The sequence below is a fragment of the Phaenicophaeus curvirostris genome, chromosome 3 (assembly GCF_032191515.1).
Source record: "Phaenicophaeus curvirostris isolate KB17595 chromosome 3, BPBGC_Pcur_1.0, whole genome shotgun sequence".
In the NCBI taxonomy this organism is placed as follows: domain Eukaryota; kingdom Metazoa; phylum Chordata; class Aves; order Cuculiformes; family Cuculidae; genus Phaenicophaeus; species Phaenicophaeus curvirostris.
In genome coordinates this window covers 50,407,982-50,432,097 of record NC_091394.1, presented here as the reverse complement: position 1 = coordinate 50,432,097, position 24,116 = coordinate 50,407,982, and the positions used below count along the sequence as shown (strand labels likewise).

Here is a 24,116-nt window from a genome sequence, read left to right as displayed (position 1 = left end):
GGCTCTTCCAAGGGTGCAGACATCTGCAGAATCACTATCCTAATTAGTGTCATAAGCCAAAATGCTCAAGTGTTAAAGACAACTGTGCTCAAGACAGACAAAATCTCTTGAGCAGAAACATCTGCAGTAACCTCAGCAGTCAACAATGACAAAGGAACACTCTGTTGAAGACCTTGCCTACAGCCTAATAACCATAGGATGGCTATACTGAGAATTTCAGAGACATTTATACTTCTGCTTCAGCAGACCTTATTAGTAATAGTGAGAATACTCTTGTAAAATTAGCTGCTATATTTTTTATACTCAAAACCCTTGGACCCAAATAAAAAACAGTGTACTCAACAGTGATGCTTTTCCACTGGACTCACTCAGAAATTAATAGTTTTTAAGGATTTATGGAAGTATATTAAAAAAACCCCTTTGTATAGGAAACAGTTCACTTAAGCAGCAGCTATATTTAATGAGCTGACTGCATGCAGAGAATTAAAAATCTTTACAACACCCACAGAATTATGTACTTCCTTCTATATCCCCCTAAAATTCAAACAATTAACATAGTAAAATGGTATATTAACATAGTATATTAACATATAAAAAGTATAATTATAACCCATATGCTTTTTCAATAATTTAGTGATCACTTCAGAAGTTCTTACCTGTATTTACAACTGTATAGTCTCACTTTGCCTTCAATGACAGGTCCAGGGCTATCTATTATTACCTCGGCAGTGTATAACTGATCCTCTTCATTGGCATATTCAAAAACCAGAACATAGCGACCGACTTGAGGAACATTTATGGTCATCTGTAAACTGACCTAGGTAAAAATAGTTGAAAAAGTAAAAGCCGTTACATTTTTTCACTCCCTTTCTTGCAAGCTAACTGGTCTGCATTAGTCTAGGAAGAATCCTGTAATGTCTCAGTAAAAGATACCCAGCAAAATCGTTGAAATGTTTATAAATATCACTTTGTCCACTAATGAGTCAACCAAGTTCAAGAAACAGCCATTATAACAGCTCTAGGAAGGCTGTAAGATGAGCCCGTGAAATGAGTATTGCATATTATTTCTCTTCTCCACACTTCAATGTTACTAAGACATTGTCACTGTCATCTCTAAGATAACTTTAGTAACAAATAAAAAATTACTCTATTTCTTCACTGAAAAAAACACTCATACCACAGGAGTGCTGTATATTGATTCACAAAGAGTGAAAGCATGCTCTCCAGCAAACAGCCAATGCCATTTTCTGAAGCATCAAGTTTTTCTTTTAATATATTTGCACAAATTGGTTAAAATAATATTTGACAGAAAATACTTTGAAGTAGTTGCATAGAATGTACTGTGGTTACAGATTTTTTTTTTGACAGTTAGCTGTATAATTATTTTCAAATTTAAAATGATTTTCACAATATTTCCTTAGGCTATGAACACTTAAACACAAATAATTCTCTCAACTGCCCTCTTGACTTCACTGCAATTACTCACATAGAGTTTTGCACATGCATCAGTGATGAAGCACCAGGGCCTGTGGCATAAGTGTTCTTGTTGCGCTCAGTATTTTTCAAAGGGATATCCAAAGAGGACATAATCATTTTACATGTAGTTGTCATGTACTGGATAACATACCTTATTTCTACCAAATATTATTCCAGTATAATTTTTTGTTTCACAAAGCATATGTTTCACTTGCAATGGATTTACAGCAGTGGCACAACTGCTTCTGTTTGTTTTTTATTAAAGTAAGTATTTTTTCTAAGTATAGCTATTTAATAAAGAAAAAATGATTAACTTAGAGTGACGTTATGTAAACCATTTCTGTTGACAGTTGACAGCCCATTTTGCCATTTCTGCTGCAAATAAACAGTACACTGAACAAGCCAGAAGGACTAAAAGAGAGGGAATTTTAGTTAATGAAATACGTCTGTCAGACTGAAATGTCCACTCTTGTCACAGTTAAATATCTGTCTACGTGGATCCATTTACACAATTCTGTATAAAATACAAAATTTAACACAGTCTCTTTTAGAGATCTTAAGATGTAAATTTGCAATCGTTTTAGCCTAGTAGGTTTAGAGTCAACAGTGCTGATGGGACTGCAATTAGAAGGCAGGAATCTGACCTCTCTTCCACTGATATGGGGCATCACTGGTTGATGAGGAGTTGGCTGTCGCATAGGTATTCTTCTGTATTCTCCCCCATGTCTGAAATACATTGCTTCTGAACCAAGGACGCAAGAAAATCTGCCCAGTGGCAAATGCTGATAGAGCAAGCAGCTAACAAAAGAAACAAACAAAAAAAACAACAAACAAACCCAAACATAACACAAGATTATTATTGTTTTCAAGTGCAGTGGGTTAATAATAAAATAAACCAAGGCACTGGTTTGTTCAGTGGTATATATACTGACTGCTCTGTTGAAGCAGGTCCTGAATAGGTGCAAGGCTCTGTAACTGGTATCTGCAAGATGGATGCTTCGTAGTAATCACTAGGTAAGAGCACCATATAATCCTAAGAACAAAGAACATAATAAATGCAAGACCATGCACAAAATTACAAAAGCAACATCTCTAGGAATTCACAATGTTGCAGCGAACAAAATCAGTCACATAAATAACTTTTACAGAGAATATCTGCAAGATGGGGATATTTTTTGTTGTTACAGGGACCAATAACATCAGAATGTGTCTCCCTAACTCTGTTTATACCTTCATAGAGATGGGACAAAGGCAGCTGCTCTGTCAGAAGGGAAACTCTGAAGCCACTCTCCCGTCATGGCTCATAACACATAGCCAGCTGGGTTCAGTTTTCACACATGTGCAATCCGCATACGCACAACTCAACTGTGCATAACTCCACAAGGGATATTCATGTATCCCAGCTGACTTTACAAAACTATTCCATGTCATCTATTAAGTTGTTCAAAAGCTGGTGTATTTTTGCTCTGCCTTGTCCACTTAAATTAACATATTAGAGCTTAACTTACAAAAACTATTATTGAGAAAACATGCTGGGCTAAACAATTAATACATTCCTTTTCAAAGATATTAGTAAAAAAACCAGGCACAGTAAGTACTGTCACTTTCAGCAAGAAAGGTATTTGCAAGCTCTTTAGCAATATTTTATGTAGTACTCGGTAAATTTAAGAGAGCCCCAGGCTTAATGACTGAAGACACTAACTACATGTTAACCCTCTTTCTCTCTATATATATACACACACACGAATTTCAGTGTGCTGTCTTTGTGATCATACATACTTACAGTTTTTACTAAGTGATATCTCGAACAGTTTGCCTTTTTATAGCAATTTCTCAGAATTGCTGTCAGAAAATTTTTCAATTTTTTTCAGTGAGTGAAAGGAGTATAACAATAGGAGAATAAAAACATTTAGAAAATGGCCTGCTGCTCATGCAGCCCAGCCCATCTTATAATACTTTTCTGAAGAGTCTTTGTCAAAAACTAAAGCCTTGATCATGTGTGATTGAGTCAAGCTTTAGATACAGCATATGATATGCAAGAATTATGAATTTCTGTGAGCACTTATGCTCAATCAGTTGTGCTCTATATCAATATTACTTTATCCTTTGAAGGTACAGATTCTGGATAGACCTAAAGTCTGGAAGCACAAGAAGAAAAGGAGAAGGTGAAAGTCAGAGAAGAAAACAATGAAACAAACTTTCTCCGCAGCTTCTTGTAACTCAAATAGGAATGGTTGGACTCGATGATCCAGTGGGTCTTTTCCAACCTAGTGATTCTATGATTCTAAGAGTCACTGTAAATTTTCATAATGATGTTCTGCTTCTGTGGTCTTTCCCCTACTGCTGAATTTCAGTTGCTTGCAGGGTTCTTCCTGGCAAATAACTCCAGAGCAATATTATCATGACAGCCTTCAAGCACTTATTTTCCTCTATTGTTTTCTTACCAGGAGGACTTCCTCTGCCATTATACTGATAGTCCACATGCCTGGAACCAGCGAGAAAGGCTCTGTGGAGCTTTCTCCTGGGATTGTGACAAATGCTGGTTCCTTGCTGGGCAGGAAGACAAACTCTTTGCTCTGAGCAGCACCTGCCAGCAAGAAAAAAAAATCAAATAAAAAAATAATGGACTGGGTGAAATGTGTCTACCTGCTCATCCACTAAACTTGGCCTAATAGGAACTGATCAACACTTTTTTGTCAATATGTTTTAACAGTTCATTCTACTACATAGCAAAAGTGACAAAGCTATGCAGTAGCAGTTTTCATTCCTTTTAGTTTTGAGCAAACTAGTCTAGAAAAGCAGAACTCTGCCCTTGTACTGCCCAGTTTTGCAATATTACGAAATGCTCACTTGACTTTCCATTTAACTTTCCCCTCCTGTTGTTTGCCATTCAAACAGTCTCTGCACTGACTAATGACACATTCATCTGACATAAGGCCTGTTCTCATACAACTTTCAGCCAAATATTTCAGATTCTGGAGGTTCTCAGTAGCACCTAAAATGTTTAGTTACAAATAGTAACTGAAGGTAATGTCTGGGCAGAGACAGATACACAACAGAGATACAGCTGCAGCTGGAGAACAGGCCTTATGAGGAACGGCTGAGAGAGCTGGGGTTGTTTAGCCTGGAGAAGAGGAGGCTGAGTTGCTTTCTACAACTACCTAAAAGGACATTGTGGAGTGGAGGATGCTGGCCTCTTCTCCCAAGAGACAGGGGACAGGACGAGAGGGAATGGCCTCAAGCTCTGCCAGGGGAGGTTTAGGCTGAACATTAGGAAGAAAAATTTCACAGAAAGGGTCATTGGGCACTGGAACAGGCTGCCCAGGGAGTTTGTTGAGTCACCTTCCCTGGAGGTGTTTAAGGGATGGGTGAACGAGGTGCTGAGGGGCACGGTTTAGTATTTGATAAGAATGGTTGGACTCAATGATCCAGTGGGTCTCTTCCAATCTGGTGATTCTATGATTCTATGAGTATCAATTGTTATGAATATTAAAGGTTTCCTTTTTGAAGCCCCTAGACACACAAGGTGGTTCCTTGCCTTCCAGGCAATATAAGCCAAATCTGACCAGAAACTAATGGCACTGTTGAGGGCTCTCTGCCAAGTCTTCACTTATGTCTCTTCTAAATTACTGAAAGGATCTATGACTGAAGTCCATCAGCTCCCATCAGTTTGCTGAGATTAGCTATAATAAGAAATAGTTATGAATGCGGGCTTCGTATGCCTCTACTATTTGAAGGACCTGGAGTATTCATCTGTTATCAGGGCCTAAAAGGCATCAAATGCTGCTGAGGACTGTGCTCAGAGCTAACTTGGTGGATTGGATTCATCACTAAATAAATACTAATCATGGAATGAAGGCAGACGACACCTTTAAACTGAAATATGAAAGGCAACTAAACCAAGGTAAGTGCTGTTATCCCTTCATTAAAAGCTGCGTAAAATATGGTTCGGAGCTTCCAAGTGCAGAACTGATAGTACTGAGTTTGGCAAACATTTGAAAAAACAAATGTTGATTACTGCTATATGCAGGAATTTCATGCAAACACAGCCACATCAATTACACAACAAAATATATTAGGAAAAGCAGAAATGCACCAACACTGTTAAAAGTGATGCATTTTAAGTGACATCATTACAGATTTGACTTAGGTGCACTATGAAAAGGCATCTCTGATTTAACATTCATCTGATCTGTTGTGCTGTTAAGTTGCACCTACCTGTTTCAGGCCAAGATTGAAAAGCAGATATGCGGCCAGAAAATGTTTCACCTCCAGAGTTAATATATCTCAAGATAATGCGGAATAAGGAGCGGTTGGGTTTTTCCACATTCAAAGTTATCCTCACTTCATTCTGAAAAAATGGAAGTTAATAAACAAAACCAGCCATAAAGTGCTGAATAGAGGAACAGTTAGAAGCCATGCAAGCACTGTACTAAAGTCCTACAAGAAAAACGCACATGCAGGCAAGTACATACTGGAATGGCAATGCTGGTGCGTGACCGGAAGACAGGCAAGCCTAGTGAGAAAATTAATTCACTTACAAGTATAATTAGTGCCAAAATGTTTTCCCTCAGCAATTGAGATCTTCCCTTTAGAGCTTTTTGAGCCCAGGGTGACATAGCGGAGGACTAGGTGGAAGAGCTTAGGGGAAGCCACAGTGACAGGCACAACCACCTCTGGCTGGGAAAAATAAAAAGAAAGGAAAAAAAGGAGGAAAGGAAAGTATATTATTTGTTACTAGCACCCAGAGAAAGAAAAAACATTTGGCAAAGACAAACTTCATAACAGAAAAGAAAGGCTCAGGCAGATTACAAAAGAAAGTAGAACAAAACCTTCTATGAAATAAAACTCTTGATGAATAATAGCTTATCCAGAAAGACATCGAACAGTTGAACTAGCATACATGTTGATATTGCACCTTGAGACACAGATAGTATTTTACTGTTATTCTCCCTTCTTGTGCCATAAAGGAGACATACTATATCAAGGGCAGTGCATACCCTTAGCTTCCCAAGGAATAGGTAGGAAACATTGACCCTAGCCTGAGATCACACACAATACTCCACAGAACGCAGGTATCTCAGACTGTTGCTGAAATCTCTTCTGCTACTCCACCAGACACCTCAGTTTCTTAGAGACATGATGATACCATGACTGTCTTTGCCCTGGGGCTGAAGTGAAACCTCTGCAGCCATGCAGTTCTTGTCACCCTGGTCCAAGAGCGACACCACAGGAGGCTGCAGTCTCACAGCCCTCATTATTTAGTTTGCAGAGCAGCAGAACTGGCAGAGACATGTTCAAAGGCTTGTGGTGGACTAGGAAAACGTAAGATTGGTGCAACCGCAAGGGTCTGGCTTCCTTCTTTCCACCCTAAATCCTGAAGCTCCTATCATAATCCAGCTCCCATCAGCTCACCTATCAAAATCTACTTGCTGTCTCTTTCCAAGATGCTTGTGGTAGGTTCATTCTGCTTCCCCAAAAGCATACAGGTTTTCTCAGTTCCATACATTTGATAATGGAGAACAAAGTCACATTTCCTCCTACCGCAAAAAAGGTTATAATAAATGGTAGATTGCTGGCTCCCATGTATATTTCTCAATTCTATCACCATTGCCCCAGAGACCTCCACTTTCTTAATAGAAATGCAAAGCAGAAAGCAAAGATAGACATACAGCAGATGGCAGGGCTGACTGGTGTATAGACTAGAGAAAAAAAATCTATGTGATTGCAGAAGGGCAGTGGACCAGAACAGAAAATACAAACAAAAAAGAAAAGTCAAAAGACATGAGGAAAAATGTTTCAGGAGATTTATCACAATGGTTTCTAAGCTTTAACAGAAAATCTAGAGGACACAGTGAATAGTGAGAAAGAAGAAATATGTGAGGAATGATAGAGGAAGAGATGTTGGTCCCTGGCTTCAAGCAAGGGCAGGGAGTGGGGAGAAATTATTCTTTAAGCTCTGTCACAAACTTGGGCAACTCTGGTCGGCACTCTAAAATTTCAGTCCAGCTGTCAGCTTCTCAGTCTATAATGAGACACCTATGTTATCAGCATGACAGGGCACCGGTGACCTCCACTCAGGTCACACACAGGTTATTTATTTTCACCTTAAAAACTATTAATCGTACTTAGATAGCTTATTTTCACAAAATGTTGTTACATTATCCTTTTTTTTTTCTTTTTCTTTTTTTTTTTTGTGATAGACATTGTAGCACTATTTGTCTTCTACAAAAGAAATGTCAGGAACAGTATTTCAGCATCCTGTAAGACACAGAAACACTATGTCAAAATTAGTAAAGTTCTTTGAAATTAAGAACATGAGGCTATCTCAGTTATGCAAGAAGGGTCTGGATTTGGCAGTTGCTTACATGAATGAAAAAAGTGGATATGAAATGCAAAATGCATGAGTTAGAAAGCAGAAGTTAAGGAATCACAGGTGCTGAAGAGTTGCCTTCATTTGTCAATGTGAAGCAATTCTGAAGAGCCAACAAATATGAGCTCTGGGATTAAGGAAAAAAAAAAAGGAAAGAGGGAAAAATGAACAGAAAGAAAATTCCTATGCTTGCACAATGGTTATGTGCTTATGTCTCAGTCTTAGAGATCTATTGGACACAACTATACCCAGGGACTAAAAAAATCTAATCAGCACCAGAGTACTACAAGTAACAGTACTAATTTTAAGTAGAGTGAGCAAATCCCACTTATTGCTCAAATCTACTGTTTTAAAATCCTTCTTGACTTCCTCAGCAGTTTCCTTCTCACACAATTAATTTATGGTGACTTTCTCCCTGTGATTTACTTATTCCCTCTGCTGTTGTTTAGTTGATTTGTAGACTGTCATGAGACTAAAATAAATGCTGCGAATATTCTCCTGCTCACAGCTTGTTTTACTGAATCACACATTTTCCTGTTTGCTCTCACAGGAAAGTATCATTCCTAATAAACTTGGCACCTTTCTCTTCCTTGTCTAATGCAAGTTGCAAGTGTAAGAAGACTTCAATGACAGCACTGTGATGGTACGTGAAAATCTTAGGGACACAGCCAGCCACTGAATTCTGTGATTCAAATGATTTAGCTAAGCTTCAGTCTTCTGCTGTTTCCACTGTCCTTGGCATTAGAAGGATTTCTGAACTTAGTATCATAGATTTTAAAACTATTAGCCCTTTTCTTTAAACCTACTGCAAAATGCAGATTTCTCACAAAAACAAACACTCAAAGAACATCTCTGAAGAACACACATTTGCACTAGCAATGAACAACTTATGACAGAACAATTCCATCACTCATTAATCCAAACAGTAACACATGCCAAAGTTTGGATTAGTGAGATCCTGTCTGTTCTTCTGGTTTCCCCATGACCTTGCACACACACAGCAGTACTATAGAAATGTACAAACCATACACCTATGTTTTCACCCAAAAGCCTTGGGCAAAATACCAGCTTACTTGTACAGAGGACATCCGGGCATATCCTCTCCAACTGAAGTTAGGAAATTCCTGAGGATCATAGCCAAACCGCACTTCCCTTCCCTTGACAGTAGCACCGTCTTCAATCTCAAACTTCATGTGATGCAGATCAGGGAAAAAGTAGTTTTTCTCAGGCCTTTCAAGGAGAGGAAAAAAACAAATCAAAGAATTACCAGTCACTGTATGGTCTACGTCTAAGAGCATAAAGCAATGGAACAGAGGTGACCTACTGATGGCTGAGGAATTCTGACAGCTGCTAATAAAATCAAGACAGCTGATAAGATGGGTGTAATGAAAATTCAACTTTATAGAACCTTTTACAGCTTATACGTTTTCCCGTATAACTCTTAACAGATTATATAGATATATATGCAGTACCATTGCAAAACAGGTACTGGTTACTTAAGGAAACAAGTTAAAAAATCTTATTAAAATAAGAGAAGGAAACTGCCCAGAAAAATTAGTATCAATAACTAACACAATTTACCAGCCTATTTATCAACAAATCCAGAATCTTAAGTGAAAGGATAGCAAGGAACTGATGGGCAATTTCAAAACAACTACACTGAAGCAGGAGCTATCAGGAGCTAGAGCCAGACTCACTCCCGACAGGTGGTCCCCATGATGTGCACCCTGCACTGGCAGCCACCCGAGGGCTTGGCACATGCTGGGCTGAGGGATCCTCCAACATCACACTGGCAGCCTGTGAGGCAAAGAGCAGAAGCCAAAACCAGTTTAAAAAATGCAAAAAGTTATCAGAAAACACATCTCACTTGTGCTAATTAAACATTATTAATAACTCTTTTCCTCCTTCCAGAGCCCTTCAGACTCCCCTCCCATCAGACTCTTTCACACACATATTTGCACATGTGCATAAGCTGCAATTATTCCTGGCTTCCAATGCTTGTGGTTGTTTTCTTTATTTCTCCTTGGATTGTGACAAAAGCCACTTTTAAAAAAAAAGTAATAAACCATGCCACATTACTAAATTCTGGACTACAGCTTTGCAGAACAGCCATTCAAATGGTTTCAAATTCAAAGCCAGAATTTCTACAGTAATACCAGTATGAATAATTGTTTAGAAACAGAACAAAACAAAACCAAACAAAAACCAAACCAAACCAAACCACACACATATCCCCTAACTTACAAAAAGTGTAATATGTCCATTTTTAAGAGTTTGGTACCACAATATCTAATTCATATTACACATATTGCACGTAGCAAGAAGACATGCTTATGTAGTAAAATGTAATAAAATGTTTATGCATATTTTTAACCGCTACCAGATAACAATACTGAATGTCTGTCTGCAGGAAAAAGGACTTGTACAAACTAAAAGACACCTGTAGTAACAAGGTATAATACATTGTACTAAGGAACAAGCATATCTAGTCTAAAAACTTCAAGCTGAATTGAAAGATTGAAAGTTCCCAAACATTTATTTATGTCTTATTACAAAAGCATCCTGTTTTCTACAATGTTTTGAGCACCTGTAATCTCAATGAAATCAAGGATGAGGATTTGAGCAACCTGATCTAGTGGAAGGTATCCCTGACCATGGCACAGGGAATGGAACTGGATGATCTTTAAGGTCCCTTCCAACCCAAACCATTCTATAATTCTATGAAAACCCCTGTGCAAAACGAGATACCTTTCATTACCTCTTTAGTTAGCACGTTAGGCATGAAAGCTTTGTTTGGTACAGGAGGCATGATTTTTAACTTTGCACATATTAAATGATTGTTGCAAGTACTTCAACACTTTAAAAGTTCATCTCTTGCATCAGCTCTGGACAGGTGTAAAGCACACTTAAGTCAGTGGAAGTGTGTTTAATAATTTTAACAAATCCAAATCTGCCTGGAAGAGTGAGGAAAGGGAACTGTTGAAGCAGTCCTAAAGTCCCTCAAACATGACAGAGTGAGTATCCTTCAGCAGAAGTACCGCTTTCTCCACATAGAGCTTGGGTCAGGGATCAGAAGGGACCTTAAAGATCATCTAGTACCAAACTCCCTGCCATGGGCAGAGACACCTTCCACTAGATCAGGTTACTCAAGGCCTCATCCAATCTGGCCTTGAACACCTCCATGGAGGGGTCTTCCATGACTTCTCTGGGCAACCTGTTCCAGTGCCTCACTACCCTCGTAGTAAAAGATTTCTTCCTAACATCTAATACAAACCTACCCTCTTTCAGCTTAAAATCGACACCCCTTGTCCTATCACTATACTCCCTGATAAAGAGCCCCTCAGCTTTCCTGTAGGCCCCCTTTATGTACTCAAAGGCTGCTCTAAGGTCTCCCCAATGCATTCTCTTCTCTAGACTGATATCATATCTACAGCTACATCTGGCTCTGCTTCAAAACACATTGAGCCATGAGCAAAAGCAATACAGGAATACACCTGCCAAAAAGGTCAATCTACTACCTTCTGTAACATTTTAATTTTTCAGCAGTAGTCATCAGAAAACTGCTAAGTGGAACAGACAGCTACCACTCTTACAGCTAACACTGCAGAAAAATCAATGAACCCTGGCCCCACAATTCGGGAGGAGTGAGAGGAGGAATGACTCTTAATTATCTGACAAGATAACAGCTTCAGCAGTGCCTCCTGCCATCTCATTGCAGGCTTTGACAGAGAAGCTTCAAACAGGTGGTAGCAAAAGAGGCACCAGGGAAGCTGAAGTGAAGGACAATGTATGCAGAGAAACACCTTTCCTCAAGTGAGCAAGCCACAATATGGATAGGAACTACAGTGGTCACATCTGCCTTGCTCCTTCTCCCTTTGGAAGGCAAAGGAAGAGTTAATCCGGCAACATGCAATTACAAAGAATATTGCAAAATGCTGTGCACGTGAGTGATTCAACAAATCCACGTTTTCAAAATACAACCTAGGAAATTCTAAACACTTTTCTACTATGAGCAAATATGCTACTAGAGATGTTCTTTATTCATTTTACCTTGGCAGCCAAAATAATTCTTGTTCTCCAGAGCATAATAACCCACTTCACAAGTGTCACAAGAATCTCCACAAACATTAGATTTGCAGTAACAATGCCCATTTTCCTGTGAAAAAACAATTTCATCAAAAATAATTCAGCACCTTTTTCAGAACTTAAATCTTTCAATACTTGGAATTCACTCTAATTCTAAAGAGTAAAAAAATCTAATCTCAATAAAAAATATTATCTGGACATAACATCTGACATTTATCATCTTCAATGATCAGATCAGAAAATACATAAACACAAGATGATGAAACATTTTCAGAACTTTTTTACACCCCTAGGATGCATAAAACTGCTTCTTTGCTGTAAAAAAACAGCCACCTCATACACAAAAGCAATAATCAATTCTAAGATTTCTACCTTACCAAATGATTCAACAATTTATCTTTACAAAAATCAGTTTAATTTGTGTCTTTCTTTTAATTTCACTTTACCTGCTGGCACTCTCCAATTCCACTTAGTGTTCCACTCACATCACACTGGCATGCTGCACAGATGGAAAAAAGACAATCTGCATTTTGTCTTTCCAAGATAGTTTGTAGGAAAACAACCCCACCACCCTGAACCTGCAGTTCGGAGTCATAGTGCCACAAGGTGGATTTTACTCTGGAAGGTTCAGAATAGCAGATGGAAACTGGCATAAGGTGAGAAGAAAAAGCAAAGGAAAATGAGGACCACTGTGTATGTGCGATTTACTGGTATATTTTAAAGCGTTCTAACTTGTGTTTAACAAAAATAGCCTTGAGTTTGCATTTAACACAGTCTTTATTTTCATTGAAACTATTCTCACAGCTGATGCAAAGCAATGTCTTCAAGCCTGACTAACAGCTCCTATTCCACAGTGCTACTTCAGGACTAGTTCAACTTTGTATGAAATATAAATTAAGCAAATATTGTGGGAAGGAGCTGTGGTGACCTACAGATTCGGTGAAACCCAGCATTGACTCTGTGACTGAAGGCAGAGATGATTAATTCCATGAAAGATGTAGTAATTGATCTTTGCAGAGATGTTTAGACAGTATAGTATTCAGAGATTTAGAGTCAAAGACATAATTATGTCAGTATTGGCTCTAAAGCTACTCATCCTATCTAGGTGGTTGTTGTGATGTAAACTGTTGGAAAGGAAACGGTGGAGAAAAAATAAAATCAGTAAAGTTTTTTCATCTTCATCTTTTTTTCACCTTTTAAGAGATTCTTATCTGCCTGAAAAGCACACACTCACTTTAATTCAACACTGAAAATTGCAAACTGATTGGTATTGTGTAGACATAAACTATAACTGATTTGTCACACTTGTTGAGGCCACAAGAAGGCTTTTCACTTCTCTACAAGCTAGGAGATGATAAAAAAAGAAAAAGCACCATTTTCTCAAGACAATGAGCCAAATTCAGGATTCAGAGTAAAGGGCAGAAATCCCATCTGACTCCAGTAAAATTTCCACAGGTCCAAGTGAGGTATACATCATTCTAATTCAGAGCACAGTTTGGACCAGCACTAGCAAATACTCATGAAATTATTGTCTCATTTATAAAAATAACTGCCGGTACCACAGGTAATTTAATGTTAGAATTAAATAGCATGAAAAACATATTGTTAACAGCAGTTGTGAAAGTCACTGAGCACCAAAGATGGTGACAGTGAATCAAGATAACTTTCAAAAGAATTTAACACATTCCATAAGCCAAATAAATATGTCACAAAGCTGTACCTGTACATCCCTCAGGGTTTTCTTTGGCTAGATTCCAGTACAGTGGTTTGCATTTACTACAGGTAGGACCTTCAACATGCCGAAGACATTGACAATAGCCCTAATGACAGAAAGGGGTTATATATGGGTTTATCTATTTCATAAAAAGCATACTGTGCTTTATTAACAGCTCAGGTAGTTTACTGACTTTTGCAGACACATGGAAACTGAGGCTGATTCAGACTTTTTCTGTCTCATACTATTACCTCAGAATTGTTCCATCCTGCGTATTTATTCCATATATTAATTTATTCTAGATGTCCCAATGGATGTGCCTTCCAGTTCTTTTATAGTTTTATTAGAACAGCTCTAAAGTATTAATTGTTTTGCGAAAGGTTTAAAAAGCAAATTCCCTTAAAAATAATCATTACTTCTCACATTTACTCCTTACTTTATTGGTGGAAGACACACATAGATGTATACATGAGTCTACATAGAAGTCTCTTCCACAGGTTAGACTTAGGCTCTAGGTCTTCTTTGCTACACATTTAGCAATGACTGTGATTTCTGGTAATACACTACTAATAATAACCATTACTGTATTAACAACAATAATAGTGGAATAGCAACAGTGACAAAGAGATAATAATTTATTTCAAGACTAATTTGATGCTGAGATGGCCTGTTGCAACTCAGAACCAGAAGGTCTTTGAGACATATAGAGGCTTATATGCATATCTGCCTATATGTATAAGGTTCTAGTATACCAAGAAAACATAAATAGTATTCATATTCTATATATAAAAGATAAAATAACCCACTCTTAATAGCTATTTGCACTGGTACGATCAAAGAAAAAAACACAATGTTTATTTCCACTTTTACTCTGCAAGTAAGTTCATGCAATTCTTTCACAGTCTAAGAACAGGCTTGGGGGCTTGAGCAATTAAGCGAATGCGTGCAGCAAAGGCACATGAATTATTAACACACACTGTTAGCTGCAATGGTAGAGTACTTACGGAATGAGAACCAATGCTACCTGAAGGGTCACATTCACTGTTGACACCTTTACAGAATTAAAAAACAAACACATTGGAAGATCTTTTGAAAACAGAGCTAAGGAATATAGTAGTGCAGAAGTACAATGCAGCAGGTGCAAGTTTGAAAGGGCTTTTAAATACAGTTACCTTAAAGAGACTCGGATATTTTAAAACTCAAGACCAGCGGAAGCCTTTAATACTGATTTTTCAAATGTGTATTTATCCTAGTTTAGGCTATTTGGTTTAGCATGCAAAGTAGTCATTAGGAAAAATATGGCAGTAACCTACTAAACTGAGAGATGTTTTCTTAAAGTCCCTGTGCCATCATCTAAAAAAAGGTTTCAATCTTATACTTCACTTCGTGAAATAACATACAGAATGACAAATAAGCACATCTAATATGTGTTCCATGTATGTCCCTCCTTCCCTCTCTCCCTCTGTCCCCATGCTTCAGGGGATTTCTGTAAAACTCTGCAATAAAACTGGGGGCAATCTGAATCAGAATGGAGGATTTTCCCTCAGAAGCATTACCTGTGCAGTGAGGGAAACTGTCAGCTGCTGAAAAGCATCTGTCGCACCGTTGCCCCGTGACACCCGTTTGGCACTTACATTGTCCTGATATGGGCTCACACATGCCATGCTGGGAACCATCAAGAGAGCAGTGACAAGCTACATGACAACAAACACAGACAACGGTATGAAGGTTCACTCTGTAGGTACTAAGCAATAACTTCCAAAAACTTTAGTACTGTAGACATTTTAAACACTATTTGTGTAGAATGTTCTTCATTGCTATTTGCAATAAATAGCTTACAAGGTCCTCCTGTACCTCACAAGGTCCTCACCCCTGCATGGAATCTATGAATCTGAGGTGACCTGTATGATCTTGACACCGTTTTCTTCTTCTGTTCTTGACAGAAACAGGTATGATTACCCAGCACCATAATAAATCTCTTTTCCTCAACTATTTTGTCCTGCCTTAAGAGCAGGCTTGGTTTTGGCTTTCTGCTTTCATGATATTTTTATGGTTACAGAAAGCACAGGGCAAAATCTGTAATTACACCTGCACTTAAAAATATGATAGCAAAATATATCCTAAAAAATTGTAGGTACACCACAGCTTTAGATCTGAGGGCAGAAGAGGCCAGAAACAAGCCTTGAAATACACCATGTAATAGTTTTATTGTTCCAGATTCCTATGTAAGGTCTCAGTTGCGTGCTGTTTTACACACATAGGGTAAATAAGAATAATGCCACAAAAATACCAATGCTGCTACAGCACATGTGACTAATCTTTGCTCACATGGCATCTAATGGTGAAATGGCTAATGACAATTACTTTAGCAAAGTAGTAAACAATCTTCTAAAAAGAGAGAACAAACCCGTCAGATTATTTTTTGTTGCAGTGATTACTAACAGCAGAATTCTGAGGACACATTCCTTCTTTAGCACTAACAATCTTTTGATTTCTAGGAAAGAGCAGTCCTGTTCCTGATGATCAAATAGTTTGCTGATTTTCATGACAGAGCCTGCAGGTTTCGCTCTGCTTGATATGAAAAACTTATACACACATTCTGGGCCTGATCAATTGATCCACATGAGCAGGAAAAAAGCTGGTGATATGATGGGCTCTTCTAGACCAGGTTATTTACAGTGCAATGTTGGTACATGTCAACAGCATCCATTAATGCACTTACTTAAAAGTTTACAGGATATTGTATCAAATATCAGAAGCCCAAAGCAGAAGAAACACATCTTATGTTCTGTAAATTGAGTGAGCCAGAACTCATAAAGGTACATCCACATTGCCCAGTTTTTTTAGTTTTCCTGTTTTAAAAGAGAGATACAACTGTGCCAAGGACAAACAGTGCCATGCTTACATTAATCCAAGTAGCACAGGAACAGTAATGATGTACCAAGGAGGACTACCAGAGTATGTGCTGCCAGGAAACCCGGCCTCTGGCTGAACCGTCAGTGGTTTCGTTGCTAGCTTTGGATGGAACAGAACTATCATAGTTACACAGGTAACTCCAGAGAAAAGAAAGGCTTTTACTCACGCAAGCAGCTGGGATAGCTGTGATACCCTGGAGCGCACTGGTCACATGTAAGCCCAGCGTAGTTACTGTGGCACAGACACTGACCTTGAGGACCACAGGTATTCTCCACTGAGCCAACAGCATCACAGCTACACTCTGCACAAAGAAAAAAAGAAACATCTATCCTAACAGGTATATGTCTAAACCAATAATTATTTAAACCAGAGTCTGCAAAAGAAAAGAAGTTGCTTTTGAATATAAAGTAATCATGAAGGAGCCAGACAAACCATAATTTTATCATCAAATATAAATATCCTGAAATAGATGCTTATAATGCAATTGCCTCCTCTACCATTCATAATCAGTTTCTTGCTGCCATTCTATAATGCAGTTTCGAGACTTAGTTTGATGTGTTAGGGACAGAGATCCACCTTAAAATGGAAAGAACATCACATGAGAGAAGTACTTAACATCTTTGAAAAATGACCTCAGAAACAACATCCGCAAAGCTGGGGTATTTCTAATGGCTAATAAGCTTATTAGTCAAGCAGTTAAATACACACAAGCACAGGTCCATGATGCACAAATAAATTATTCACAAGGTAAAATCTCCTGACACCTCAGTTCTACAAGCTGGTAAGCAGTGCAGGAATGTGCATCTAATACACAAGGCACTTTGTCAGACTATATAACTAGCTGTATGGGTACATCTCTTGGAGATAAAACTATTTCAGGCTAACAGCTCTAGCACAGATAAAAGGTGCTGTTTTACTGAAATGATGCTAGAAGTTACACAGGCTTACACTATACAAGTATATGAATGGCAGCCCATCTGGGAATCCATCCATCCCAACTGCCCCAGGTACAAGATGAAGTATTGTAGTTAATCACTTGGCTTTTTTGACTGACAGAAATATAAAACAAACCCTGTCTTCCATTCAATATTCATGTTCTTACTTCCCCCTTTCAGTTCCTCTTTCTGCAGCAGCCAAGGACATCTGACTGTTCTGTTTACTTCAAAGATGCCTGAAAGACACAGGGCTTGGAGGAAATTAGTGTAAGAGAAATATAAATAGTAAAGCTTCCAAAAACATCACCTACACTACAGACCACACCCAGGGTGAACTGGGTGCATTTATATTGCATTCTCTCCTCATTTTACTAACACTGATTTATTTAAAGGATTTATTTTGATATCATTCTTATTGTATAAAACTTCCACTGAGTTCAAAAAGGCAAGACCAGAGATATCCATTTTAGCTGCAGCAGTCAAAAAGTTATATACCTTCTGAAGACAAAAGCTCCAAACAGGAGTAGCAGGCTGAGCTACTCACTTCCCACCACACTTTGCAGCATGCTGCATTAGTTTACACCAAAACCCAAAGCAGCTTATTTTAACAGAACAAGGTACGAACTGCAGCAGTTCTGAATCATCCCACTGACTGTGTTTTCAACTATTTTATCTACCTTTTACAATTTTTTCTGCATGTACTTTTCATTTTTTAAGTCTCTTTTCAGCTTTTGATGTTAAAAGTTCAGATGTATTCAATATGGGTTTGATTTGCTTTAATATCACTACCTGATCCAGTTCTAAGAAAAGAAGAATGTGTTTTCTTTAAAAAAACACTGAACAGCATGTAACAACACAGAACCCTGATTTTATGTTTTTCATTAAAAATGTTAATCTACTCCAGACCATAAAGACACACAGTCATGTGGTATTTCTTTATTCCACTCGTGTTTGGTAACACAACACATCTTTGCAAGGGCATAAAGAATTCTGTTGTCCATTCACAGAAGATAAACAAGTACATAAGCCCAAAAGGAAGAGGATTGCCATAGTCAATAATCAAAAATAATGAGAGAGAAGAAAGTAAATCGTAAGTGTTCTACATGAATCTTGTTAAGCTGTACAGGAAAGTACATACCACAACTCAGCAGTACCTTATATTCTTTCTCAATGTAAAAATCACTATGGATTAGGGGCTTCTTTCTCACTCATTGCAAAGGCAGATGAAACCTAGGTGCCAGACAGGACTTGATGGATTCCTCATACGCACACAAGACAATTATGATATTCAAGGTTATACTTCACTGATTTCCCTCTCTTGTGAAAAGCAGCTAGTCCTTGGTGGCAGGTACATTGGCAAAACCCCATGGAGATCTTTCATGTTTCATGATTATTTGGACAGAGGCTGGCTTGGAGCCTACTGAATGATCTTGAAATGCGTGAGAAATCACTGTGAAGGGCAAAATGGGAACTTCTCATTTTCAGATTTACAGAACACACATTTTACAAGGTACCAAACAAAGACCCTCTCCAAAAGTAGATTAACGCTTCACATATCTGCTACGGCAGTTCCTTAGCAGTCAAGCACGCTCTGTTGCTGTAGGATTCCATGTGAAAAAGCTGTCAAATCCTTTGGTAATTAATAAAATTAATAAGATAGCTGTGCTGACTGAGGCTATATTAAACAGTCTGACCAGGCCAAAAAAAAAAAAAAGCAACCTAAGAGAAAACAGACTATACAGTTCTTCACTACCATGGAAACGTGTCTAGAATTGGAGAATTAGAATCTATAAGGATGTCACTGTAAAGCACAAGAGTCCCTTGCCCATTTAGTGCTGTGAACATTGTTTCAGCCAAATGCAAAAGTGGTACCTGAAAAGCACTCCTGTCAGCCCTTTTGGGGGACTGTTTGATGCTGTATGCGCAATCAGTAGCCTTACCTTGGCAGGCAGGGAATGAGTGGTGGCCAAGCTGACAGCTGTCACACTGAAGTCCAGCTACCCCAGAGCGACAAAGACACTTCCCGAGGAAATCACAGACTTCAGGCTGGGTACCCGCCAAGTTACATTCGCACACTGTAAGACAGAAAAGACACTTCAGAGGCAGCCTCTGCACAGGCTCTCTTCCTCTATCTTTTTGAAATAAAAAGAAAAAAAAAAGAAAACACAACTTCCTGATGCTCAACAGGATGAAAATCTTCCCACCAGATTTATTTTGATTGATAACAGCTTTTATTTATTGTCCACATCCACAGTAATTCAGCATCGAGGAAGACATTAATGAAAGAGCAAAAGAATCTGTATCAAAATTAACTACTGGGTTCAATATTAGTGTTGAAGCACTACAGTTGGTCTGTCCCCATTCAGAGTCTGACCATTGATCCCAAATTACATGCCAACTGTTGGAAGTAGTTCCACCCTTTTGAAGATTAAAATGAAACAATTTATAGCTTGAATTTACAAGCTCAGGAGAGAGATGTTACTATAACACCCAAAAAGACAGTACGGAGATGGTTAATAAAGTTTAAAAAGTCAGTTTCCTAGTATTGATTAGAAAGGGAATTCTAATGGATCAAAGTGAAATTTCAAACTGAAATTAAACACCTTTTTTTTAAAAAAAAGGTAGGTAACAAAAATGCTCACACTGATATTCTAAATTTCATCAAATCCAATCTCAAACTGGAGTCTGGCAGTTGCATCAAGCAGTGGACAACAATGAAGCCAATGGGGGCATCTTAAGATAGAAATTCCCCTTCATCATATTTTTCTTCTTTGACATATGTGAATTTTGAGGAAGCCCCTTATGAACACATCTCCATGGCAAAAGAACTTCATCCCAAAGGTCTGCACTTTGGATACACTTGTTGAAAGGGAATGTTTTGGCTTACCCTCACAGAGAGGGTAGTGATAATAACCAACTGCACAGGCATCACAGGAAAGCCCCTGAAATCCAGTTCGGCATCTGCACTGTCCCGTGTTTCTATCGCAGTCACCATCCAGCACTCCTGCACCATGGCACTGGCACGCTGAAGAGCACATTTGTAAAGAAAACATTTGCGGCATTATGATCTTAAAGTTCCTATTTCACTTGGAAGCTGAACGCTGGCATTTACACTGGAGCACAGGCTCCAAGTGCTACAGTACTTACATAGGCACTGGAGGCCAAAATACCCTGGTTTGCAGCCACCTTCTAGTTACAACAGAGAAGGAAAAGAAAGAAAGGAAACAAGTTAGTGCATAAAATCACACAGTTGCTTGTATTTTTGCAGAGAAAAACAGATTGGTGCTTAGCAATTATTACTCTTGAATGGATAGAACTTTGTATGACGCTTACGCATGCATTTAATTTTTAAAACAATGCCTTTGTGTTTAGTCTGCCAGCACAAATTTACAACTTCTACAGACACAGAAGTTTCCATTGCTGGCAGTTGCCTTTCTTGTGCCCTCAGACTCAGATGCTAATAACTGAAAATGTAAATAGCTCAAGATCTGTTTTCTCCTGTTTGTAGTTCTTCATTTTATCTTTGGAACTTTCTTTCTTCTTCCTTTGAAAAATATGAAAGAGAAGAGGATACGCAACAGAGCATACCCAGAGGCCTCCGGGGGCAATTATTTTGTATGCTGTACAGAGATAAATGGTACAGGAGACTGAGGCTTTGTGGGCTGTGACAGTAACTGCAGACACTTCCAAGAAAACAACTGGAACTTGTAAATACGTACATAGATTTGTAATGTCTGCTGATATCTGAATGTCTACTACACTCACAGAACACAATTTTTCATTTGCCAAGATAAACACCAGTTCTATTAGAGCTAATAGAAATAAATGGGAAGAATGTTGATTTTAGGATATGATAAGGGTTGTGATGCTTTTTTGAAGTTATTCTGCTGGAAGTACATTACAAGTATGCATTTAATTAAGAGCTAGCTTAACTGATGTCTCAGTTCTGCAGTATAATAATATATTCCAAAAAATATAAGCCTACTGAGGGAATCACTGTATGGATTTCAGGCAGCTTTGCTGTGGGCTAAATAAGATATACATAGCTCTCTTAGAAATCAAAGTTCTTCACTGCCAAGGGCACTGTACAATTTGACAGGTGCAGGTCCACAGAAGCAGAGGCCAATTAGCCTTTAAGAGATTTACAACACAAAGCAGCTGACAGGTTGTACGTGTCAGAAAGTCTTGATAGATTTGTTCACAAGAGCACCAAACAAGATGGTCACCCTCTTCTACAGATGTTTGCCAGAGGCTCATCAAACTTATTTTGATCCATAAATCTTTCTGAAACTAGCCTACTAATCTGTTTAATACGGACATGGCAATATGATGAACTTCTGGCTAGAAGAAAGGCGCCCTGAAAGGTAAATACCAATAGCGGCAAAACTACTACATAAATCTCCATGAAAGAGGGGGCAACACTGAAGCAGTGAAAAACAGTAACATGGGGGAAAAGAGTGAAATGGAGGGGTAAAAAAACAGCAAGAACTTGCCAATTATGTCACCAGCCACAGCATCTCTTGGATTTGTAGGAGTAAAAGGATATACAGGAATACCTTTAAAACAAAAGAAACAATGAAGTGTATTTGAAACAGACACAGCTATTCCACTAAAAATCACGACAACCCATGACATCGTCTCCTGTCAATACAGAGGACATGATGTTCAAATGACCAGTAACCAACTTCAGCTTAGTTTTCTTTCAGTTTGGAACAGGATAAAAAACATTTTGCTTTTAATCTCCAGTTGAGGTACAAAGAGTATGAAAGGCCAGACATTTGGAAATGCTACTAAGCTGGTTCCTTGCTCACTTCCTTTTTGTACAGAAAGCTAGAGAGTGTTATGAGATCTATCTAGGGAGCTCCAGCTTTCAGCTGATGGTCCATCTCCTGCTGTATGGCATTATCAACCACTGCCTGAAGTGCCAGAATTCATTATATGTATGTTACATCTTGAGAGCTTTTTATATGAGATTCCTCCAGATTAGTAATAGGAAAGACATCCCAACAAACTTCCCTCTGTTAAGATGGTATCCGAAGCCTATGTGCTACAAAAATCAGAGGGATTTAGATCAAGGTCTACCTGGGCTGAATTTACTTAAAAATGCTGGATTACAAATAAGAAGATAAATAAATTATAAAAATCTAGAGTGCACTGTACAGAGGATTTATTCTATCATAGTCATTGAATTCAAACAACATTCCATTTTTATTTTTTTTTTCCTTTATTTTGTACAGATTTTCCTCTTCTTCAATTTTTATAACAGTACCTCTGCTTTAGTCAGACCTCAAATCTTGCTGTAGAACAACACCTGTCTTATTGGCTGCCAGAAACACACTTCTCCTGAGGGCACAAAACATCCCACTGACACATTTTTAGAATCTGATCATGGAGTCACAAGCTTTTATGCAGCAAACACAATTCCGATGTTATTTTTTCCTCGTTATTTTATATGTCATTTGCTTATGGGGAAAGCATTTAACTTGCTGATTCCCAACACTTATTTCTACTCTCTTTATTTTAAAGTAAAAATCTAATTTTCAATTCATCAATAGCATTGTAGCACTCTATTGCCATCATCAATAAGCAGAAAAACTCAGCATTTGAGTCAGATCATTTTTTTCTAATACGTTTATTTTCTTTGGATTTACAAACACCTTTCCTTTGACCACTTCTTAGAAAACCTGAAACAAACTGGAAACCTTCCTTTGACCACATATTTGCAGCTACCTGCAGTCCAGCAAAAAAAGAGAGCATGGCTGAAAGCCTTATGGTCTGCCAGGAGGACCTTTCCAACATAACACAGGCACTATTTTAGAAGTATTTTTATTTGTTTTAGAAAGCTCACAAGTTTTGTTTATCAGGGATTTAAGTTCCAAATCCTAGGAGGTATCAAGGAGAACACACAACCATTTTCTCCACTCTCTCTCACTATAGCCATGTTCCACTTCACAGTCCAAGTGGTCTTTATACCTAAAGACCCTGAGGCATGTTTAAACAATTTGTCCAGGGCTTTATAATTGGAGTTTATTAATTACTGAGAGCTAGTCTGTAGCCTCAATTAAGACATCTTAAATGAACTCAGAATGCAGCACAATCTATTTGATTTTCAAGTAACCATCATTTTGTAAAATAAACCAGCTCGTCTTCAGTATTATGACAACTGATTCATCAGAACTTGTAAACAGATGAAGTTGAAATGCCAGATGTTTTAAGCAAGTCAAGTTTGATGAGAACTTAATTCCTTAATGCACTTTTAAAATACTGGAAAAGTGGCATTTTCAATTTGTATACTTACGGACACAAAATGGATAACCATAGAATCCATCAGCACAATGTTCACAGTTTTCTCCCTGGAAATTCTGCTTACAGAAGCAGCGGCCAGACCCCTCCTCACAGCCTTCTGCATGTTCCAAGTTACAACTGCAGGCTAAGAAAGTACCAGCAATTAGGCACTCTTTAGAAAAGAACTACGTTGCCTTTTACAGCAGTGCACAATGGCATTATAATAGTAAATCTGCAGTTATGCATGCCTCATTATTTTAAGAATTAGCATTTGCATGTTGTTACACATTTTCCAGGTACTTTATATCACAAATTAATCTTTGTAATATCC

The 24,116-nt window shown here is 38.2% G+C and overlaps 1 protein-coding gene across 5 annotated transcripts in view; it reads right to left on the bottom strand.

Annotated features, from left to right (window-relative positions):
• Positions 1 to 24,116, bottom strand: part of LAMA3 (laminin subunit alpha 3) — a 119,179-nt gene that overhangs the window by 66,109 nt on the left and 28,954 nt on the right. For 2 of the 5 annotated variants that reach the window (XM_069853983.1, XM_069853984.1), the window contains 18 exons: positions 23,799 to 23,930; positions 21,994 to 22,056; positions 20,648 to 20,689; positions 20,388 to 20,525; positions 19,441 to 19,575; positions 16,732 to 16,866; positions 15,206 to 15,343; positions 14,654 to 14,700; positions 13,656 to 13,755; positions 12,382 to 12,434; positions 11,900 to 12,005; positions 9,547 to 9,646; positions 8,923 to 9,079; positions 5,695 to 5,827; positions 3,921 to 4,063; positions 2,409 to 2,509; positions 2,121 to 2,274; positions 657 to 817 (listed from right to left, as the gene is read on the bottom strand). In XM_069853983.1, coding sequence (XP_069710084.1) covers positions 657 to 817; positions 2,121 to 2,274; positions 2,409 to 2,509; positions 3,921 to 4,063; positions 5,695 to 5,827; positions 8,923 to 9,079; positions 9,547 to 9,646; positions 11,900 to 12,005; positions 12,382 to 12,434; positions 13,656 to 13,755; positions 14,654 to 14,700; positions 15,206 to 15,343; positions 16,732 to 16,866; positions 19,441 to 19,575; positions 20,388 to 20,525; positions 20,648 to 20,689; positions 21,994 to 22,056; positions 23,799 to 23,930 — 2,038 coding nt within the window. Of the gene's footprint in view, positions 1 to 656; positions 818 to 2,120; positions 2,275 to 2,408; positions 2,510 to 3,920; positions 4,064 to 5,694; positions 5,828 to 6,017; positions 6,157 to 8,922; positions 9,080 to 9,546; positions 9,647 to 11,899; positions 12,006 to 12,381; positions 12,435 to 13,655; positions 13,756 to 14,653; positions 14,701 to 15,205; positions 15,344 to 16,731; positions 16,867 to 19,440; positions 19,576 to 20,387; positions 20,526 to 20,647; positions 20,690 to 21,993; positions 22,057 to 23,798; positions 23,931 to 24,116 lie in introns of those variants that run through there. The other 3 variants (XM_069853985.1, XM_069853986.1, XM_069853987.1) reach the window with 3 other exon arrangements.